This window comes from Centroberyx gerrardi, chromosome 5 (assembly GCF_048128805.1).
Source record: "Centroberyx gerrardi isolate f3 chromosome 5, fCenGer3.hap1.cur.20231027, whole genome shotgun sequence".
In the NCBI taxonomy this organism is placed as follows: domain Eukaryota; kingdom Metazoa; phylum Chordata; class Actinopteri; order Beryciformes; family Berycidae; genus Centroberyx; species Centroberyx gerrardi.
The window spans coordinates 22,378,873-22,400,489 of NC_136001.1; the positions used below are offsets into that span (position 1 = coordinate 22,378,873).

Here is a 21,617-nt window from a genome sequence, read left to right on the forward strand (position 1 = left end):
TCCTAATTAACCTACGTGGTTTCAGGTGGATCTAGCTAGCCATAATCAATCTGTTATTTTTGCACTCACCTAAAGTATACCCAGGTAAGACGACCTTTTCATACTTTAATAAGGTTAACGTTAGCAAACCAGACAGCGAACTAATCTTGGAAACTCGTTAGCCTGATCCGTTATTATAAGCAATACGTCGCTAACGCTGGTTTAGCGAACTAAGGTCTCGTATTTCGGTTTGTTGAGTTATCATGAGAAATGTGATGGCTAGTTTGGTCACAACTACTCTGGTCCAGCCATCTGCAGGGTTAGCAAGCAAGCTTTTCTTCATCAAACTAACTGCAACGTTAGCTCACAGCAGCTGTAGCCACATCACCAAGTACAGCTAAGTTATCTGGACAGGAGGTCAAACGTTCTTTTCTAGTTTAGTTGCAACGGGTTTGTAGTTTTAGTTTGAAATTTAGTTTTTAACATTCATTCAGTGTTGACCTTTCGTTCTTTGGCAACTAATTTGACTCACTGACACACACTGGCTACACTGGTTCATGAAAGTCGATCAGCCAGTTTCACAATTTTACAAGGCAAATACATGTTTTAGAGTAGAAGAGGACCTTCAAATAAGGGGGGGGGGGACAATATAAAATGCGAGATTACTGAAATAAACAGGAAAAACAATGCACGGAGACACTGGAGAGCAAATGCATCTACGAAGTGCCTTGCTCGTGTTGACCTCTCGAAACCCCCATGAAAACGAGATGATACATCTCAAGAAATTTAGTCAGTGCTACAACAAATGTGTTTTGCTTGTACATAACTGTATGCAAATAGGTTCATATTTTACTTTAGTGTTCAAGAATTTATTCTGTTTATTTGTGGTTGGTTCTTCCAGCCCACTTACAAAATCAGAGCTGGGCAACCCAGCAACCAAGTTCATGGCAGTGTGTAAATACAGTTGGGAGTGATGGTTACATAGGGTTTAGCTCTTAGGATGAAGCTGGTGGGTTAGGTACCAGTACTGTCTCCCAGACAAAGTTTTTGAACAGATGGTTGCCAGGGTGGGCGCAGTCAGTGACAATCCTTCTTTAATCTTCCTGGGCTCTGAACGTCCACTGTAGGAGCATGTATTGGTCGTTGAGTGGGTCTGTAATGTCTTTGATGATTTTGTTTCTCCTAATGATGGATCTTCATTTGAAGATAGAAATAATGTTTTGTTATGCTGATTTTGTTGGATGTGTTGATTGATGTCCTTGCCTGTAAAACCATCAACTAATACTTTACATTATACATACATACGGTACATTATTAATTTAGGCACATTTAGGCAAATTCAGGTTTGTCATATAAGATTCAAACTCTTAAACTGTGAGTTGCTGTTTACATTGGCAGTTCCACATTGAGACTCTTTTTTTTGTGCACAAGGGTTATAGGCCATTGAGCCTAAATACCACATAGATGGGTGTGACATTCAAGATCATTTGTCAGTTTGGGAGTTGACAGATTTAGAGTGATTGTATAAGCTGTTCTGTGCAGATTATACCTCCTTGCCATCCTGTCAGGCCATGGTTTTGGGGGAAGTTAGCCTGGGATGTTGTGTGGTTTCTTAACCACTTTTGTTTTAACTTAGATCTACAAGCTCGGCTAATTCTAAGCAACATTTGGTAAATTAAAAATGAATCATGTAGTTGAAGACATAAATTGATGTTTTATATATGAAGGGATTAGTGTTACATGGTGTACTGATACTGTTATTGAACAAATGTGTATTTAATATGTACATTCCATTTTGCCAGATATTTCACTAGTAGATAACAAAGTTTGTTAGAATCAGAATTGATTTTATTTACCAAGTACAGTGGGTGGGTGCCTATGGAATTTGACTTGGTTGATTGATGCTGACACATTACAAGTCAGTTACACAATACAGGATTGACACACAAGGCACAGTACAAAGCTTAACAGTACTTCATATAGTGGAGATAAGATGTACTGTATCACAGATTAAAGCCAAAGAGTTGTACCAGATAGCTGCGTTGGCAAAGTTGACAACACTAGTAAGGAGGATAGTGAATGTCCAGAGGTGCAGACCAGTGTACCACACGGTCACAATCATGAGTAATTTGAACAGAATAGGACTAACTTGAGAATGTCTTGAGGCATTGGTAGTGCAAAAAAAGTGGTGCAGTACATTCACAGATGTGCAAAGTATAGCTAGGTTGATAAATGGCAAAAGAGGACCAACTTGAGAATGTTGTGTCTCTGGTTTCGTTAGGCATGATCTCTGAACAACAACATTAATTCAAGAGCTCTTGTTGAGGATCTCACCCCACCTCTGAACAAAAGTCTTGCCCTTTTTCCCACTGGTGGGCTCTTTTGTATTCATAGTCCCCTGGCTATGCGTTTGTTGCACCAGTATTCACTTAGGGTTATGCTGTGTAGGAAAAGACGTGTCTCTTTCTCACTAAGCTTCTGCAGTTGAATTACTATATGATTAGAAGAGAAAGGATTCATGTTCTTGAAGTCGGAGGTAGGGAAGAGGATTTTTTCTGCGTCTTCGTTGAATTAATGTGTGTTTGATTTGTAGTTAATCTCTTGTAGTGATTCAATTTTCACTCATCAGTCTTATGTGGTTTTCTCATTGCAAGGTCTTGGAGTGTAGAGTAAAAAAGGGAACTTGGAGTAATGGAAAAAACTCACATCAAAACCTTGCGCAATACAACACTAAATACATTTATTCACTTACGTTTCGGTCCGGCCGGAAAGTGTGAAAAGTTCATAATCAGGATCGTATGTAGCCTATATATGAGCACTACCCCATTCAGCGTATTCAGCTGTATGGACTGATTTCATAAGGTGCGTCAAATGTCAGATGATGAGTTTTTCCCGTCACTCTGAAGCCTGTTATCTTTGCCACTGACCCACTCTCGTTTCAGTTGTGCTTTACACAAACAGTTAGATTGGACGCCAGCCCAGAGTTGGTGAGGGAGCTGGCAACAAGTTCTGTGGAGTGGACCTGGTGGCAGCTGCTTTTGAATTACAAAATAAATTGCTGTTTCATTTGTCAAGTCTCTTTCTGTTGAAAAATGCAGACAAACAGTACAGGACTGATTCATCATTTTCAAGTAACGATCAAGTTGACTCATTTTTAAAATCACCCACAGTTACCACGCACACACACACACACACACTTCAATGCCCATGACAAGAGCTGGCAGCACCTAGCCTGTTGCCATGTTGGCAAAGTCGAGCTGACAACCCTTCATCAGGTCCTAATAATGTGTTGGCAAGACGGAGGAATGGAGAGACTTGCCATCCTAATGAATTTTCTCCTCTGTTTTTTCAGTCAGTTAGTTATAGAGCACATCTATGAAAACAATGCTGTAAGTGCAACAAGAGTCAATTTAGCCTATTCTTTGGAATATTACAGTGTTTTAAAAGTTGTATATCAAATTTATTTGCAAGGCAGTTACTGTTTTAGTTATCTTTTACATTTTCTATTAATCACTTAAGTTTATGAAAGTGGTTATTTTAATTTTTGCCTGTCTGGCCAGTGAAAATATACTAGGAAGTAAAGCAATTAGACCTCTGACCTACTGGCCTGAAGTGCAAAAAAATCTTAATGTTGAACCCTACCAACCAACTATGTTATAATGGCGTGAATAAGCTATTTCAGTGTCCATGTACGAATAGCAGCGTTCAGTCGGTCTATCAGTTCAAGGTGGTGTGTGAGAGTGGAGGTGGGGGGTTTAGGAGGGAAGGATGAGAAGAGTGATGGTGGTTTGGAGGCAATTGTAGTAGGTGCAGATGCAGAACCTCAAAGATGTGGGGGCACCTGACCTAAATCAACAAAACGGTACAGATGAGTAGTAGGCAAGGTCAGATCAACACTTTTCCTTCAACATCTAGGCAATAAAATCATCTAATAGAGCATGCACATTGTTTCTCCTTTCAAAAATGCTTGCAATTTAAAATCAGCTAAAACAATGCCAGGATTAAGTATTCAACAGCGTCTTACACTCGGCATACAGAAGTCCAACCATTTGCCAAAACAGTAGAGCTCATGTCTTGTTGAAAGAATAATAGGCTAATCAATAATGCCAAAAAAAACTTCAGAGGGTGGTGCAGGAGAGCAAATTAGTTTTTCGATCATTCAAATTCTGACATTCTTGAGTATTGATAATAGAAGCAACAACTTACAGATTGACTGGTAACTAATATTATTACTCAAATTATAATTTTGTTAAACTACTATTATTGAGAAAAGTGCTACTATTGTATTGTGTATTGCCAAGTAACTTGTTACCCGCTGATACTGCTAATTATGCAATGCATATATGTATAATTAGCAGAGGAAGTAGCAGATCATTGGAAAACATGAGTGCTGGAAGGCCAACCTGTTCCCATGCTGTTCTGTCTGCTGCTCAACTGTCTTTTGACTCATGTGATTTCATAGTCACATGCTGTCAGAGACCCTCCCCTCCCAGTACTCTTGGCTTTAGAAAATACAGTTGTTGAGCTGGACTAAGTTGTGTATAAAAAGTGTGTGCGTTTTTTGTTTTTTTTTCAAGCTGACATCGAGAGTGAGTGGAAAGGGAAGGGTTGATTGATTATTGTGGAACTGAAATCGTCAACTCATGGTTTCTAATTTGTGTGGACTAAGAAGTCATGACCGCTTCACATGCTTTTGCTGTTGCTTAGTCATGTTATTATGACTTGCAATTCTCAATGTTTTTTTTATACATTAGAGGGGGAGAGGGCAGCAACATTTTTAGCAGGCATAGTCATATATTGTCTTGTGATAAGCCTGAAGGTAGTTTAGTAAGCAGTCTAAAGAGAACACAAAGCTAGCCTGTTTGTAATTAGACTAAATACTTGTGCTAGAGACCCAGAAGATACTTGGTGTATTGAATACTGTTTTAGTAGGAGATGGGAATAAAACCTTTAACCTGAACAATCTTGTCATTCTGTTTCATTCAAGTTATGTAACTGTTGTTGTCTTATTGCAGGGAGGCTGATATTCATCCCTCAAGTTTCCAGGGATCCCTCAGCCGACCCTGATGAAGGCTGAGCAAGAGGGAGACCTCCTTGAAGGTAACGGCTTATGATAACAGAAACATGACCATCACAGACACTCCCATGTCTTCCAGCGTTAAACACTCTGGGAACTTGGGTAAGGAAGGAATAGAAGTTCTGTGTCAGTGTGCATGTTGACAGAGGTGCTTAAAATTATTTTTTACTGTGCTACATTTTCACTTGAGCGTGCACATAACTTTAATTTTGAAATCCTAATAAAAATCATACTTATTTTTTTTTTTTTACAAACAAGAAAAGGGAGATCCAAGTAGGACTGGGCGATATACCGAAAATGTACCAAAACCGACACTGGCACTCTCTCACCGACCAAATTTTCTACATGTCGGTATGTTCGGTAAATACATTTGTCAAGTAGCCAACTTTTCATAAATGGTTTCATTTGTGTTGCTTCAGTTAAACTGAGAGTCGCGCTTCAAAGTACTCGTTCTAGTAGTACTTCAAAGTACTACTACTGGAACAGTACTTCAAAGTACTACTAGTGTAGAATGGGCTGTATCAAGCCAGCTAGGAAAGGACAGAATATGACCAGAATAAAAGCATATTTTTGTGACGCTAATGGTGAATGTAGTATTTCTGCACCGGGGTTAGAAAAATAAACAAATGATCGCTTCAGTTATCGTTATCGAAGTAAATGTGACAGTATATAGTGATATGAATCTCAGGCCATATCGCCCACCCTAGATTCAAGTATATATTTTTTTCATTCTGTGCCCTGGATCATATTTAAAGAAATAATTTTGCCTGTTTGCAATCACTGATACTGAGAGCCTGAGTGCTGGTGGTGACAGGAATCTCCAGGGCAGCAATTACTGGAGGTTTGTTACATTGAAATTGAAGTTGAAGTGTAAAATATCACAGAAAGTTTTCCCTTAAACATCACTGCTGCTTTTGTGAACTTTATTACTACTTTTGTGATTCTTTGGGATTTCTTCATGTGTACAGGGCAAGCTCACTCTGTATATTTGGGTTTGGGGTTGTGGGGTAAAGAACAGGATAGCTTGGTGTGTGTGGGAGGGGTGAAGAGATGCAACAACACTGGAGTTTTCCGTTTTTCCTCAGTTCTCTCTTCCTGATTGATTTTTAGAAATATGACGTCAGGAAGTCATTGTGACATCCATTGACCAAAAAAAAAAAAAAAAAAAAGAGATTACAAACTCAGTCATTGTTAGCGGTCAGTGGACTTTGGGAACAGCAGTGAGTCTGTCTTGTAAAATAACGTTGGAGATGAAGGGAGAAAAGAGTGAACACTCCAAACTCAGTGAGTAGTAAATGTCATTTACAGGTATACTTTGAACAAGTAGTTAAGCAAGATATGCGATTGACATGAATGAATTTATTTGAAGCTTTTTGTCAGAAATGTTAGACAGTAGATGCAGCCAGGCTATGGAATTTAAATCTGAGGTTCCTCATACCGTTCTTGTGAGTTTTTATATTGACAGGGCTTTGGGCTGATCCTTGCCCAAACACTGTTCCTTTATGTTTCATCTTGTTCTCATGTGATAGTGGAGTCACTGGGTTCAACATTTATAACTCTGCCTTATATTTGGATCTGTACTAAATGCGGCCCACATTATAACTTTGTTGCATCTAAGTAAGTAAGCAAGTCTTAAACTAAATTCCTGATAAAGAAGTTTCGAAATCCAGTTTCAGATTGCTTTTGGCTGTGGCAACACTGGAAGTTTTCACAGTGCTTGCTTTTGGTCAGTATACTTTATGGAACAAATTGCTTGCCCTTGAAAGTGTTGCTTTACAATGACTAAACCAATGTTTTTGGCTTTGTAAAGCTTTTAAAGAATGTAGGCGATTTCTGATAAAGGTTAGTCCACTATAGAATGGCAGAGTTGTTGATGTTCTGTACAGATCTGCTGTGTCTCTGCTCAGACCTAAAACTCACTGGTCTCTCTCAGTAGATAATCAAGCTTTTTTTTGTAAACTGTCTGATAAATGCAGTTTAGCCAGATCACATTGCAGTAAAATTATTTATTAGCCTACGCTTCCCAAAGCAAAAAATAATAGAATTAAATGTGTTTCACTCTGGTGCAGTTCGAACATGGCTTAGGCTATATGTGTGTGGCCTGAATGCAATGAACATCAAGTAGGAAACTGTCTTGGGTAGATGATGATATCTATCTCTACAACTGATGGCAAAACGAATTATGGTTGGACCACTATATAGCTTCTTCTCCTTTTTTATGTTTTAGTATTTCTCTTCTCGTTATTAACCAGTGTCCGTTCCTTTCTGTTCTCTCTCCTTTGCTGTCGTAGAGGACTCCCCTCAGGAGAATGGGGTCATCCAGACGACCCAGTACAGCTCCATCTCTCCTCCTGCCTCGCCCGTGGCCCAGGAGGAGCCCTTCTCCACATACTTTGAGGAGAAGGTGCCTATTCCCGAGGATGTCACCCAGGTACTGATGACGACTACAGTGAATCTTAATTGTTCCATGATATGTAAACGATGTGGTCTAGTCGTCATATGTAATCTCACTGGATTTAGTACTGACTGACTTGATAAAGCTTGTGACTTCACAGAGCCGTTGACATTACTGTTGGACGGGAGGGCGGTCCCAAACGGCCTTTGATTTTAATGTCAAAACCAGTTTTAAACTCCTAACCAGTATTATCCCGAAATCCTATAATCTCTTTATGAACATCAAAACTTGCTTAGTATTTCATTCTCCTTTTCATGTTCAGTGGAATTGAAATTCTTTGTCCTTGTTGGACATTAATTCAGAATTTAGATTTTCAATATGTTGGATTTTAGGAAGCAACAACTGTTTTAATTGCATCCAATAAGCAATTTCATATCGTGCAGAATTACAACATAAATAATAAAGAAACATTCAATTCTGCTATCCTTTCTTTCAGATATTCAGTTTCCGTAAACTCTGGGCTTTCACTGGTCCAGGCTTTTTAATGAGCATCGCCTACCTGGACCCAGGGAACATTGAGTCGGACCTGCAGTCTGGAGCTAAAGCAGGCTTCAAGGTGATTAGTGAAAACACGTTAATCTAGACAACAGAGCAAATATGACTATGCCTGTTATCTTACATTGTGACAAATATTACCCCATTACTAACTGCTATGCGTCCCACAGGTTGGTAGGTTACTTTGTGGGGTCTGGGCTGGGGATCCAGGAAATACCATGAACCATAATACAGTATATTCTCCTTCAGTATCTATTGGCTAGATTTAGGCTAGACTCCATATTTGGGGTCATGATTAGTAATAATGAGTATAATGAGTATTTTTATGTAATTATTTTTTGTTCTCTACACCCAAATACATCATTTTTAGTTTTAAATAAAAAGTGCCAAAATTTACACATTTATATTGAAGGCAAAATTTGCCTTTACTTAAGGTCATATTTTGGTTATCTGGTTGCTTAACATGGCAAACTTTGCCTCTCTGCTCAGTCTGTGAGGGCACTGAGTGGGACTTGGAGCACCAAATACTGTCTATGTTTTACTCCTTGACCAATACATCTACTATGTCAATGAATTATGGTTATTGCAGTTCACATTTGACACATTTGAATACCAGCTTAGTGCATCACACTGTCCAAAATAATTATAAAACCAAAATGAACACAGGTAACTGTTATTTTACCTGGTCGGACCATGTAAATATAACCAATATATGAAAAAGTACTGAACTGTGCTGATTTTGACTGTCTCCCAGCTCCTGTGGGTGCTCCTCGCCGCCACCATCATTGGGCTTCTCTTGCAAAGACTAGCTGCACGTCTGGGAGTTGTCACTGGGATGCACCTGGCTGAAGTCTGCAACCGCCAGTATCCCACCGTGAGCATCACCCACTCTCATTACACTCATAGTGTTTTTTATTTTGACTTGCTCTTTCCTTCACACACACAGTCACTGTTGAAAACCCTGGTACCTTAACTTTCTTTATTTGAGGCTGTATCATCCCCTTTAAAGCACTGGTTATTATGATTTCAACAAAAATCCTGTTTCTAAAGAGAGGTTGAAACTCTAACTGATCTACACACCTGCCCACATTCCTTTTTTTGACCTTATGTCATGAACTATGATTTCTATTTCATGGGATTTTTTCTTTAATTGCTTTCTTTTCCAGGTGCCACGGATTATCCTTTGGCTTATGGTGGAACTGGCAATTATTGGCTCAGACATGCAGGAGGTCATAGGCTGTGCAATAGCTTTCAACCTTCTCTCTGTGGGCAGGTATGATGTCTTTACTGCTTGTCCAAGTGGACAAACATTATTTGCAGATTTACATTACATTTCCACATAGAAAAAAATCTGGATTTCTTGTCAAAAAGTAAAATGTTTCTGCTTCGTCTCCAGGATTCCACTGTGGGCAGGCGTTCTCATCACCATCGTTGACACATTTGTGTTCCTCTTTCTAGACAAGTATGGTATGTGATCTTCCTATATTTCACCACTGGCTTCAGTAGGTTAATGCTTAAAAATGCGTGTTTCCCGGTGTTTATTACAGTATGCATCTCTTTGCAGGCCTAAGGAAACTTGAGGCCTTCTTTGGCTTTCTCATCACCATAATGGCTATTAGTTTTGGTTATGAGGTAAGGGTCCCTTCCATCAGTTGGCTACATTTCTTTGGGTGTTTGTCGTTGCCTCTCTGATGTGTCTGATTCTGTGTTGTGTCTCTGTAGTACGTGCTGGTAAGTCCGAACCAAGGGGATCTGCTGAAGGGGATGTTTGTACCGTACTGTGAAGGCTGTGGTTCTATGCAGCTGGAGCAGGCAGTGGGAATTGTGGGAGCTGTCATCATGCCGCACAACATCTACCTGCACTCGGCCCTTGTCAAGGTTAGAAACTCATACTTGTCAGTTGTTACCTGCAGTTAAGCAAGACTTGGAGTAAAGCCTAAAGAAATCAACAACTTGGAATTAAACAGAGTTGCCTGGACTATTATGGATTTCCCTTTTTACCTACAGCAATCATGAAAACATGAATGGTGCGGATTAATTAAGGGTGTTTTTTTTTGGTTTTGTTTTTATTTGTACAGTTGCTAGCTAGTCTGGGTATAACATTGTTTTTGGAGGAGACCTGAATGTTGTGCCAATTAATCTACTGCACTGCTGACATTGAAATTCTTCTGACAAATGCAGTGTTTCTTTTACACTCATTTAAGTACGGCAATTTAGTATTGATCTGTTTATCCCCCTATGTTCCAGTCGCGGCAAATTGACCGTAGCGATAAGAAGGAGGTAAAGGAAGCCAACAAGTACTACTTCATTGAGTCGACTATCGCTCTCTTCATCTCCTTCCTCATCAATGTCTTTGTTGTAGCAGTGTTTGCTGAGGCCTTCTACGATAAAAAGAACTTTCAAGTGGTGGGTATATAGTACTATGAATCCATTGTTCTGCTGAAGCCTGTATTGTCCATATTTAAATATTGTGGAGTATGTTTTTTCTGATTAGTACTGTTAACCCACATTGTTCAGAGAATCCAATCCTTTATCATGTGATGTTTATGCCTTGGTTGCAGAATGCCGTGTGCAACGCAAGCGGCAGCGCTCACACAGAGCTGTTCCCCCTCAACAACGACACGCTGGAGGTCGACATCTACAAAGGGGTGAGTCTAGTCATTACTACATCAATAAATCCTCAGTTGAATTGTTAAAAAGGAAGAGGTTAAAGATGCATATTGTAAGATTTCTGAGCATTTAAATATATGAGAAAAAATGTATCTCCTTTTAGAAAAGGCCATCATCTCGAAGATTGTTCTATATTGTTATAGCTCTTCTGAACTCTTATGTTTCAGCCAGGAAAAAATATTTTTTGGCGGGGCAGTCTCATTTATCAGCCCAAGGTGGCTACATTGGCCGCATTTTCACATAAATTCATTAGACTTTTTAGTGACACATTATAGTCACTTGATATGAAGTTGAGTATCAACATTGGGCTATCCAAATCAAGTGTGACCAAAATCTCTCTCTAAATCTCTCTCTCTCTGCCTCTCTCAATAGATAGGTAGATAGATAGATGGACAGATAAAGTATCTATCTGTCGATCTGTGTGTCTGACCCATTGTGTGTCGATGTGTTTGTGTGTTCAGGGGGTGGTCCTGGGCTGTTTCTTTGGCCCTGCAGCCCTCTATATCTGGGCCATAGGGATCCTGGCAGCAGGACAGAGCTCCACTATGACGGGCACTTACTCTGGACAGTTTGTCATGGAGGTAAGAATGCATATCGGTTCTATTTGTCTTACTGCTCTCTTTATTTCTAGCATGTGTGCACCAGATGCATGTAGCTGAAAAAGGAAAATATATATGTTTTTGCTTTCATGTTTGTTTCACTTGAACGTTCCTTTTTTAAGGGTTTCCTGAACCTGCGTTGGTCCCGTTTTGCGCGGGTGCTGCTGACCCGCTCCATCGCCATCACACCTACGCTGCTGGTAGCCATCTTTCAGGATGTTCAGCATCTGACGGGGATGAACGACTTCCTCAACGTGCTACAGAGCATGCAGGTCAGATACTTTTTTACCTAGCATTGAACCTCTTAACTCCCCTCCTTCACAAAAAAGCCCTCAAAATTCACCTTTTCAAAGTTAATTAGCATCTGTAATCCTGCCCTACTTTGTCAATGAACATACATATTCAGTTCTACTCTTCCTTGATATGTTAAGTTTTATTCTTATTATTTTTATTCTGCTATATGCTGTTGTCTATTATGTTGTTTTATGTTCATTCTTGTTGGCCAATTTGTAATATAAAGGAAATGCATTATTGTTTAGTTGTATCAGGACTAGTAGTGTTTTATTTTATTTTCACCTTTTTCCAATTTGGAATTGGAAAATTTAAACTTTTGTGTTAAGCATGTCTTATTCTTGCATTAACCCACTCACCTGATTCACTTTAATTAGTGCAGGATATTTTTCAGAGGTGCAGCACATGATGCTGTAAACTCTATTCATTCTGATTTCTCTCGTCATCCAACAGCTACCATTTGCTTTGATCCCGATTCTGACCTTCACCAGTCTGACGTCCATAATGAATGACTTTGCAAATGGATTGTAAGTGAAAAATATATATCTTTAAAAGTTCACTCAAGTAGACTGAAACAGTTTCATTTGTAGTTATTTGGTTTATCCTTCCTCTGGAATGCACGTTTGTTTGTTGTGTTCTACTAATTGAAAGTCATTGGTTCCTTTATCACACATGAGAACATAATTACTCCACCAAGGATGTTGTTTTGCCCCTGTTTGTTTGTCTGTCTGTCTGTCAGCAGGACATCTCAAAACTTCTTAATGGATTTCCATGAAATTTGCTGGACAGATAGGCCTTGGGCCAAGGGACAATTGATTAAATTTTTATGATCCAGATCTGGAATTTCCGCCATTAGACAATTGTTTTTTAGCCATAACTATGAACTATAACAAAAATAGAGACTTGATTCCAAATCCTCAGGGTATGTTTGCAGGATCAAGATCTTTTTTTTTCCAATTTTAAGTGATAGGCATGATGATCCCTTTGGGTGTAACAGCAAGCTGGAGAATGTTTGTTGCTGAAGGTTTGTGCTTCTGAGTGCCTGCTAGTTATTCATTGACTTCCCAGCATGCAAGTTGCCTCAAGGTTACCATACACTCGGTTCCAGATAAGTTTTTTTTATTAGGACTATTGCAGTTTTTCTGTGATATTTGGTGCCAAATATACTGTACTTGATTGTGCTGCAGTTTTCTAGAAAAATTACAAGGCAATTTGTGGTTGTTTTTGTGTTTTAAAGTGGGGAGATGGGCCAAAATTGAGTTTCACAAATTATGAATTTGCTCATTAAATGGTTTGATTAGACTATTACAGAAACAATTTTAAAATTATAGTGACTGATATTTTAGTGATTTCTGTGATAAATCTGCAAGAAATAGCAAAAATGTGGAATATTTGCGGGGGAAAACGTATATTTCAGTGGCCTGTGATGTAGAATATCAACATCTTAACCAACTGTCTTCCTGTGGTCTTCAGGGTGTGGAAGATCTCTGGAGGCATCGTCATCCTGGTGGTTTGTGCGATCAACATGTACTTCGTGGTGGTTTATGTGACGGCCCTGAACAGCGTGCTGCTCTACGTTCTGGCTGCCCTCTTCTCGGTAGCCTACCTGTGCTTTGTCGGCTACCTGGTGAGTGAGCGTGTTTCAGCATTATGTGCTATTCTCCATCCATTTTCTCTGTTGATTCTGTGTTGAAGTATTTTCTTTTGTGCCGATAAATAATCTGTAAATTCTTTATGTAAATTTGTTAAACTTATTGACCGACCCTGCTTTTCTAAATGATGAAGTCTTGAAATATTACCACCTGATGCTTTTTCAATTGTAGTACATACTTTATTTGGAAAAAAAATGGAAAAATAACATTGATAAATTAACTTTTTTTAATGGAATGTATGCATGTGTACACTCTAAGGTTAAAACTGATGCATTGTAGAATACTGATCATCTGACTTTTAGTCTTTCAAACCAATCAGTGTACTCAAAATAATTGACAAAATGATTTGTGGATATGAAAGCGTATTTTATTTATTGTACAAAATTGCTGAAGTTCCTTTAATTAATTTGTAAAATAGTTTGTTAAAAGCATTTAAAAATGTATATGATTCTATGATTTCATATTTTGAATAAGCTTTAATTTGAAAATGAACTATATTTTGGTGTTTTAGAGAAACAAAACATGACATTTTAACTATGCATTCAGAACAACTAGGCAAAATACTTTAGAACTGCATCTATGTGATTGATGCCTGGCTGGTTGAAATAGCCGACATATATTTGTGTGGTGCAATATTTTGAATGAACAGCCTGTATTGATTGATTGGTTGACATATTTTAACTGTGACATTTTAACATTTTGTGTCTTGACGTCCTGCTCCTTTGTCGTTGTCTGTAGGCATGGCAGTGTTTGATTGCCTTGGGGGTTTCCTGTCTGGACTTTGGTGGCAGGGTAAGCAATAGACCTGCTGTGTTCATAGAGGAGCAGTCTGAGTACGACTCGTAGAGCTGAACAGGACAGTAACCACCAGCATTCCTCCTTCCTCTTGGAGACGTTGCACCTTGTTCAGAGCCAGGCTTTTTTTCAAGATAATAGGATTTACAAAGCATATTTTCTATAGAATTTTACATGTTAATCGGGTGTAGGGCTGGGTATCAAAATTTGGTGCTTTTTGGTTATCCGACCAGAGCAATATTACCGAGCACCGAAAAATGGTTAGACATTGGGTGCCAACATTTGACGCTTGATCCAAATTTTAGGGAAATGTATACATTATTTGAGAAATCAATCATTGTTGCACTTCTCACAGCCAATTGCTGTCAGTAATTGTATTCAGCTTTGCGTGTGATTAACAAAGTGAGGTGCGTAGCAGATGTCGCCTGATGGTTGTTTGTAACTTAATTGGTAACAAATTCCAAAAGATTTAGCTGCAGACCTGCGCTGTCCGCGACCTCCACCCTGGAGCGCTCTCATTTATGTTAACATTTTGAACATTTTAACAAGCTGAACAAACTAAATGATATGGAATTTAAAAAATAGTTAGTCTCTTATCATTTTTATAGTATTATGATGTGAATGGTATATATATTTTGGAAATCGCAATAGAACTTAGTGAATTAAGTATTTTGAAATAACGTTTTTCCAGATTCTTCCAACATGGCAGGTCAGCCTTGTATTTCCATCCTGGTGAATAGACATTCAGCAGGCCATTATCAGTATTCCTGGCAATACTGCCATTAATTCAGCTGATGTGCTATTCAGTTTATGCTGCTATTAGTTTGCCTTAAACTAAGTGCTTATGTTGTTCACAAAGACCAAACCAACATCAGCTCTTAGTCATGTGAAGCCAGTCTTCTCTCCACACTTCTTTTTAGCACTGTCTTCGCTAAGTAAGAGCTAACCTAACTGTCTAGTTACTGTGATAATATGTTGTTCTATTCTATTCTAATTCAAGCCCATGTTCCCCTAGGCGTTGGTACTAATATTAGTTGCATCATCCACTCTGCCCTGTGTGAGCCCCTTTACCTTGATAATGTATTGCTGTGATGACTTCCACTTATGTCTACACACTCTCCCATCTCAGTGCAGAATTAATATTACTAAGAGGCTATATACTAAATATTATCCAAGGGAAAGTTTTTATATATCCATGTATTCATTTGCAGGAACAAATAGTGGCATTATGAAAAACCTATTTGATTCACACAAACTATTGAAAAACAAATTGCTTGATATCAGCGTGCCAGTATGTGTACCAGAAAATCTCCAAATGATATCCAGCCCTAATTGTGTGAAAAGCCATTGGTGACCAGACTTAATGTGATTTTGTGGTTGTAAACTGTTAAAAAAGTCATAACATGTCAAAGAAGGTAAAGAGGCAAGTTTCATAATGTGAGATGTATCATGCGCACACTGATTTTGTCACTTCATGTATCAAATGAGCAGAGAACCATTTGTCTACTACATAGTTTCAAAGTGGACATGATGTTGTTCTTATCAGTACAACCGAGGTCTGAGAGTGAGAGATTTTTAGAGGCAAAGTGATGACCCACACACTGATTTAAAATGTTTTAGTGTCAGGTAATCATCCCATTCCCACTTGACTGACGATGTCAGAGTTTGGGTGAAAATAATTGTTGGATGTCTAAAACTAAGCTGTGATAAAACATTATTTTATGTTCTCATTTTCTTGACTGGAAAAAGCATCCTTCACAGATTTTCATTCAGCATCGTTTGTCTGTTGTAAAAACAGGAGATAATATTTTGTACTGTAATAATATTGTATATTACAATACACATGTTTATTATGTCTAACAGAAGAAAATACAATTAATTTATTTATATTGCTTTGCAGAAAGAAGCAAAAGAACAGCTTTTGTTTGGTTAAAGTATACATGAATAATGTGGCTTTTATAAAGTGTTTGTTGTAATTGTTATGGAAAAACTGTGTCAAAGGAGAACTGGTCAGGATAGGCAGGGAGAAAGCAGAGTATTCCAGGTGAAGTAGGGTCCAAAAAGTGCCATGACTGAGAATCAATACCAGCCACACATGTGCTTCAAACAGTCTCACCTAGCTCAACTTGTTGATAAATACAAATGTAGAGGCAACTTACAGTAACCTTGTCTGTCCAAGAACAGTTTTATTCTAATACTGGTGTGCTGCACCTAAATCAAAGTAGAAATATGTCCAGCATTCTGTATATTAACCCAAACATTAGGTGAGTATTGTTGTCAGTGGCTGTGGTTATAATTATTTTACAGTAATTGATGACATACATAGCTTAATTTCTATAGCAGAAACTCAAAAGTTTAAAGGATACAAATTCCCAATTCTCTTGATAATTGTGTCTCAGCCAGTGGTGAAAGTTGACTGGAATCTTTGTTGGTACTCTTGTAATGGGGCAGGCATGGGAATGAAAGACTTGTCCTCTTTGCCTTCATAAACATATTTTCTCCCTTTTCAACATGGTTATTTTACTTTTTGGTGCATTTCTGTTTCTACCAATATATAAGCTACTATTAGCCTTTACTATTTGTAGGTGTTAAACAATTGTCCACTGGACTACAGATCTATTTGCCGGTAAGATTATTGGATTGAGTTAATCTTTTTTCTTTCTTTTTATTTCTTAAACAATAGGTACCTTGAGAGAAATAAACCATTGCAAAGAGGGGGAAAATTCGCAATTAATGTAGGAATAAAACTGTAATCATAATTATTTTTTAATGTAAGCTGTGAACCACCAAGTGCCCAGTCTCTCCCTCTCAGTGTGTAGCCTACAGCTGTAACTAAAGTCATGACCCGTTCTGCCTTCCCAGTATCTTATATCTTATAAAACATAGCACGACTAGACACAGGATAAATTTACCAAACTTGAAAAGAAAAGTCAGAAAGTTGACAATTGGCAGCAGTAGCAGAGGGCTAATTATTAAGTAACGTGGCTGATTTTCTGAATTTCTACTGCAGATCTGCCATGAGAAGCAATACATATTTCTAGCTCTTCGGTCCTGTTGACAGCTTTGTTACAAGATGTCAGAATTAGAAAAGTAGTCTGTCTGTAGGTTTGTGGTGGTTATTTAGCACAGTAAAGCCAAACGATCTGTTGAATTCTGAGCGACTAGATTCACCAGACTGCATCAACAGGAGTTTTTTTTAACAAATTTACATGTCGCTGTTGCCAGGTGAAAACCTCCTTTCTCCAAAATGTCAACTTTTTAGGAACTAAGGAAACAAGCCTTGATTTTAGGTTGACCACCTTGCATTTTTGAGGTTATCCAATTGGGTTTGAAAAGGTTTCATACACCCAAGGGTGGTAGAAATCAGCCCATAGAGGAACATGTGATCATTCAACTGAAGTTAAAACATGAAACCATGTCACCAAAATTGGAGTTGCAAGGTTTTCACCAGACAGCGATGATATGAAACCAGCTCTGTAACTCTAAAATTAGGCAGTATACATTGCACTGAAATATTTTGTTTTCTCACTTAAGTAGAAAAGCCAGTTTATTGCTCAGCGCACAGGAATATCTGACGGGCATTGATGAGGCAAATGAGTCAAAATAGTTGATTTCAACAAACTTGAAAGATTCGTTCCATGCCTTCAGTTCCCATAAAGCCCAGCTAGCTGAGCTTTATTGATTCTGTGTCAACCAGCAATTTCTCTTGTAGCATTTCACCCCAAGTTATTTTTTATTTTGGTTTGGTTCTTTTAATTTAGTGAATTAGCGATTTCTCTTGTATCGCATCACTGTCATGTTGCACCAGTAATCACAGTAAAGGACATTCGCTCAGGTATTATTGTTGTATTACACATACAAAAATATGACGGGTTCATTGCTAATTTTTAATGCAGTGGACCAGATATAGCTGAAAATCTTTGGTCAGAATATGCAGCTATTGCATGTCCAGGTTAATTTCAAAGTTCTCAGAGTTCTTAAAGTTTTCATTGACTTTTCACAGAGGTAAGCGGAAATGGAAATGTACCTTGACGTTTTTCAGACTGTTGTGAGAGTTGATCTATCTGTTGTCATATGAATACCTCTCTGGCAAACAAATGGATACTGACATTTGCCCACTGTTACTACTGTTACTCAATGTAGTATTCTGTAGATACAAGTTAAATATCACAAGTTTCTGCTCTTTGCAACTGAATGAATAAGTGTTTGTCCACTGAATGAAGCCATTGAATGAAGCACACCATGTAAAAATAAATGGCAAATCGTGGATATATGGACATTTGTTGGCGTCTTGTGTTTTGATGTCTAAAGGAGGACTTATTCCTTTTGTTTGTTTCTTTCTTTTTCCATGGGTTATAGTTGCATATTTGTTTATAAATACTTTACATTTACCCTGAATAGTCAATTTGACCGCCTATTTGTAAATCAAAACAAAGAATTATTCAAAATCTGAGAAAAGACTATTATCTTTTCCAGGAGGTTTCCTTATCAGCATAACGGTACTAAAATACTTAAATTGATTATGCCTATTTGTATGGTTATATAGCAAGATGGCAGTTTCTTGAAAATGATGTCCAGTAAATAAAATACTGAATTGTTAAATTGAACCCGTTAAGAGTTAATGGAGAAGTTGTGTTGGATATCAAACATCTTCCCACACATTATCTGCATGCATGCCTCTTCCCTAGACTAAAGGGTCAAAAGGCAAAATATTTCATGATGCTGTATGTAAATGAGGAAAGTTCTGTTTGGAAAGAGACACTTTCACCCAAGGTGAGCACACTCCATGCCCTGCTGTTCATGAATAATCAAATCAAAATTGAGAATTAATTAGATCCAATTCACCATTGATTAAAATACATCAGTGATTGTGATGTTTTCCTCTTAGCTTAATCATTATTTCATTTCAGCAAAATATTTAACTTTTTCAGCATGCATACCTCCATATGAGTTAAGCAACAGTAAACCACCGACACCAGACACCCGGGGTATCTGCAGTCTAGCTTTCCTTTCCTTGGGGAAAAAACAAAACAAAAACTATATATAGTATAATATAAAATCTACGATGACGAGCTGCAGTGACACAGACCCTGATATATTTTCACAGGCCATAAGTTAATAAATTTGATAATGGCATTAGCTCAATGCTCGTAGCTAGCTAAGCTAGCGACCAACATGGTCGTTAGTTTACGGTGCGAATGCACAGCGCTGACTGGACGATCCTCTATGAACTGTCACTGTTTATTCCAGTTGTGAGGGATGCAGCTGAAGTTGGTTCCTTACTCGCAGATTCTTACTAGCGAGTATTTATGAGTTAAAGGAATACACTGAGTTTTGGGGAGTTTGGCCCAGGGGCAGACTGGGATTTAAAAAAAAAAAAAAAAGCTGCCCTGGAATGTGACCCAGACTGAACCACATGATCACTCAACATAATGTGAGCTAAAGTGTGGAGCACCGAAGTGAACGAACTACTGGGAACATACGGGTGATTTTGAAGTCTGTGTTCTCTCTTAACAGGTAAATTGACCAACGGGCCAATCTCCCCAAAACTCTGTGTATTTCTTTAAGAGAACACTATAAGCAGTGTCAGTTTTGTAGAACTTTAAGTTGTGAAGGTTTAACTGCCAATAATGGCACCCTCAGGTGTTAACATGGAACATGTGTTGAATATTTGGCTTAATTCAAACAAAGATGGACTATGGATTTTGGGTCTAAATTACAATATTTTAACAGAATTATGCACAGTTTGCAACAGTTTAAAAAAATCTTACATTTTACTTTTTTGTAATAGTTTTAGTAGATTCATTAAATCTCATCCAGTTTGACGGAAAAACAATTAAGTTAAAGATGTCATACTAGAAATACCTGATTTGTGAGTTTTGTAAAGAAAAGCAATGGTATGTCAAAGGGGACATATAATTTCCGAGGAGGTACACCTCTGCTTATGTCTGTTATCAGGGTCTCTGTTGTCTTTGTTTTTGCATACTGTATATGAAGCATGTGGCCAGTGTGATCTTTACACTAGGATCTCAAAACGACTGCAAGCAAACGGTAATCTGTGAAAAAGCCAGACAGCTGGTGGTGACTGCAGATCCCCGGGGCCGGAGATAGCGGTAGCTGTCTGTTCCTCAGCTTGTGTCAGTCAGAGCTCCAGTATGCCATTATGTGAATACAGCGCTACATCAGCCATGAGTTCATAGATCTACTCCCTACGGTTTTGGTACCTATGTATCAAAACCCCTCATACAGTGCTGGGATGCTTATCAAGATCAACAACAACATCTGGTTTATCAAGTGTCCGGACTGCAGGACTTCTCCACAGAGATGTCGAAGAACTGACTCAAGTTTTAGTTGGTTATCTTTTGCCACAAGATTTCTCTGGTGCCAGCCGAAGTAACGCTGGATGTTGAGGTTGACAACAAGACATCTGACAATTTTTCATCCTACTGCTCTGAGAGCAGTTAGATTATATTCGACTAACACTCTAAAAACAAACAAAAAAAAAAGGCTGATGGCATGCATGGGAGTCTGTGCACAAGCCAGGGGTGGTGGAGCTGTAAGAGGGCATGTAACTAGAGTTGTATTCATAATTATTTTTCTTCGTGGATAGTAAGAAATTACAGTTATTAAGTTTAAACTATGAGAACTTGGTCGATAGCGACCAATCCCAATCATGGCAAAATCAAATGAAAACTGTTTTGCTTCTATAATTCAAGTTACCTTCAATAAGATGATGCTAAGTTGATTTATGTGGTGAGTTTCCCAGCTGTATGCCCATATGCTCATAACTGATAGAAACTCCATCTCCTCTCTCCCTCTTTCTTTCAGGTTCGGCTGGGACTGTCAGGACACACTGACATTTTCCTGTTGAATGACATGGACACTAACTCTTTGGTTGAGAGATAGGAAGACAGGCTGCGGGTGGATGATGAGCTGTGGCACAGGTGCCTGGAAGACCACTCGGAGATGACCTCATTCAAGGGCGGAACCACTGAAGCTGGGCCAGTACGTGTTCCTCTTGTGCCTTTCAGTGCCTCATGCCTTTTAAAGTGCCCTTACAATATATAGTACACACAGATGTCTAATCCCATTTAAAGCAAAAATAGAGGCTTTGCATCTCAAATCTCCTAACAACCACAGCTGGTGCCATGTTGGACGTCTATTGGAGAATTATCTTTGTGCAAATAATGGCTAAATAATGTGGCTACGAAAAAGGAGATATATGAAAATGAATCCATACAGTATCACAGTTGTTTCCAAATTTAGGTTACTGTAACACAGCTTTTGTTTAACCTATGGCTTCTTCTCCAAAGCACTCTGGGCTGTAGCTTGAGAAGAGTCAGCTCAGTTAGCTTAAATAAACAGTTGGTTTTGGGCTTTGTTGGATTTTGCTAGCTAAATATCCAGAAAGCTATTTTAGCAAAGCAACTAATGATTATGTTACAATGGAACTACTAGCCACTACTAGCTAGTAGCCACGTGGCTTCAATGACGTTAATAACAAGACAGCGATAGTCTACCAGATATGGTTGTATCAGTGATTAAATAATCAGTTCCCGGTCAAAAACGGCACAGAAATCAACTGTCTATTCCATACTGTTGAG

The 21,617-nt window shown here is 38.5% G+C and overlaps 1 protein-coding gene across 2 annotated transcripts in view; it reads left to right on the top strand.

Annotated features, from left to right (window-relative positions):
- The window catches only part of LOC139921006 (natural resistance-associated macrophage protein 2-like), a 24,781-nt gene extending 3,407 nt beyond the window's left edge, over positions 1–21,374 (top strand). The window contains exons 2-17 of one of the 2 annotated variants that reach the window (XM_071911143.2): positions 4,995–5,079; positions 7,348–7,487; positions 7,948–8,067; positions 8,761–8,880; positions 9,173–9,279; positions 9,403–9,473; positions 9,571–9,638; positions 9,729–9,884; positions 10,254–10,412; positions 10,568–10,654; positions 11,138–11,257; positions 11,398–11,547; positions 12,020–12,093; positions 13,040–13,193; positions 13,957–14,010; positions 20,842–21,374. In XM_071911143.2, the coding sequence (XP_071767244.1) occupies positions 5,046–5,079; positions 7,348–7,487; positions 7,948–8,067; positions 8,761–8,880; positions 9,173–9,279; positions 9,403–9,473; positions 9,571–9,638; positions 9,729–9,884; positions 10,254–10,412; positions 10,568–10,654; positions 11,138–11,257; positions 11,398–11,547; positions 12,020–12,093; positions 13,040–13,193; positions 13,957–14,010; positions 20,842–20,919 (1,692 nt within the window). In that variant the 5' untranslated portion in view covers positions 4,995–5,045 and the 3' untranslated portion in view covers positions 20,920–21,374. Of the gene's footprint in view, positions 1–4,994; positions 5,080–6,306; positions 6,341–7,347; positions 7,488–7,947; positions 8,068–8,760; positions 8,881–9,172; positions 9,280–9,402; positions 9,474–9,570; positions 9,639–9,728; positions 9,885–10,253; positions 10,413–10,567; positions 10,655–11,137; positions 11,258–11,397; positions 11,548–12,019; positions 12,094–13,039; positions 13,194–13,956; positions 14,011–20,841 lie in introns of those variants that run through there. The other variant, XM_071911151.2, reaches the window with a different exon arrangement.
- The last annotated feature ends 243 nt before the right edge of the window (positions 21,375–21,617 follow it).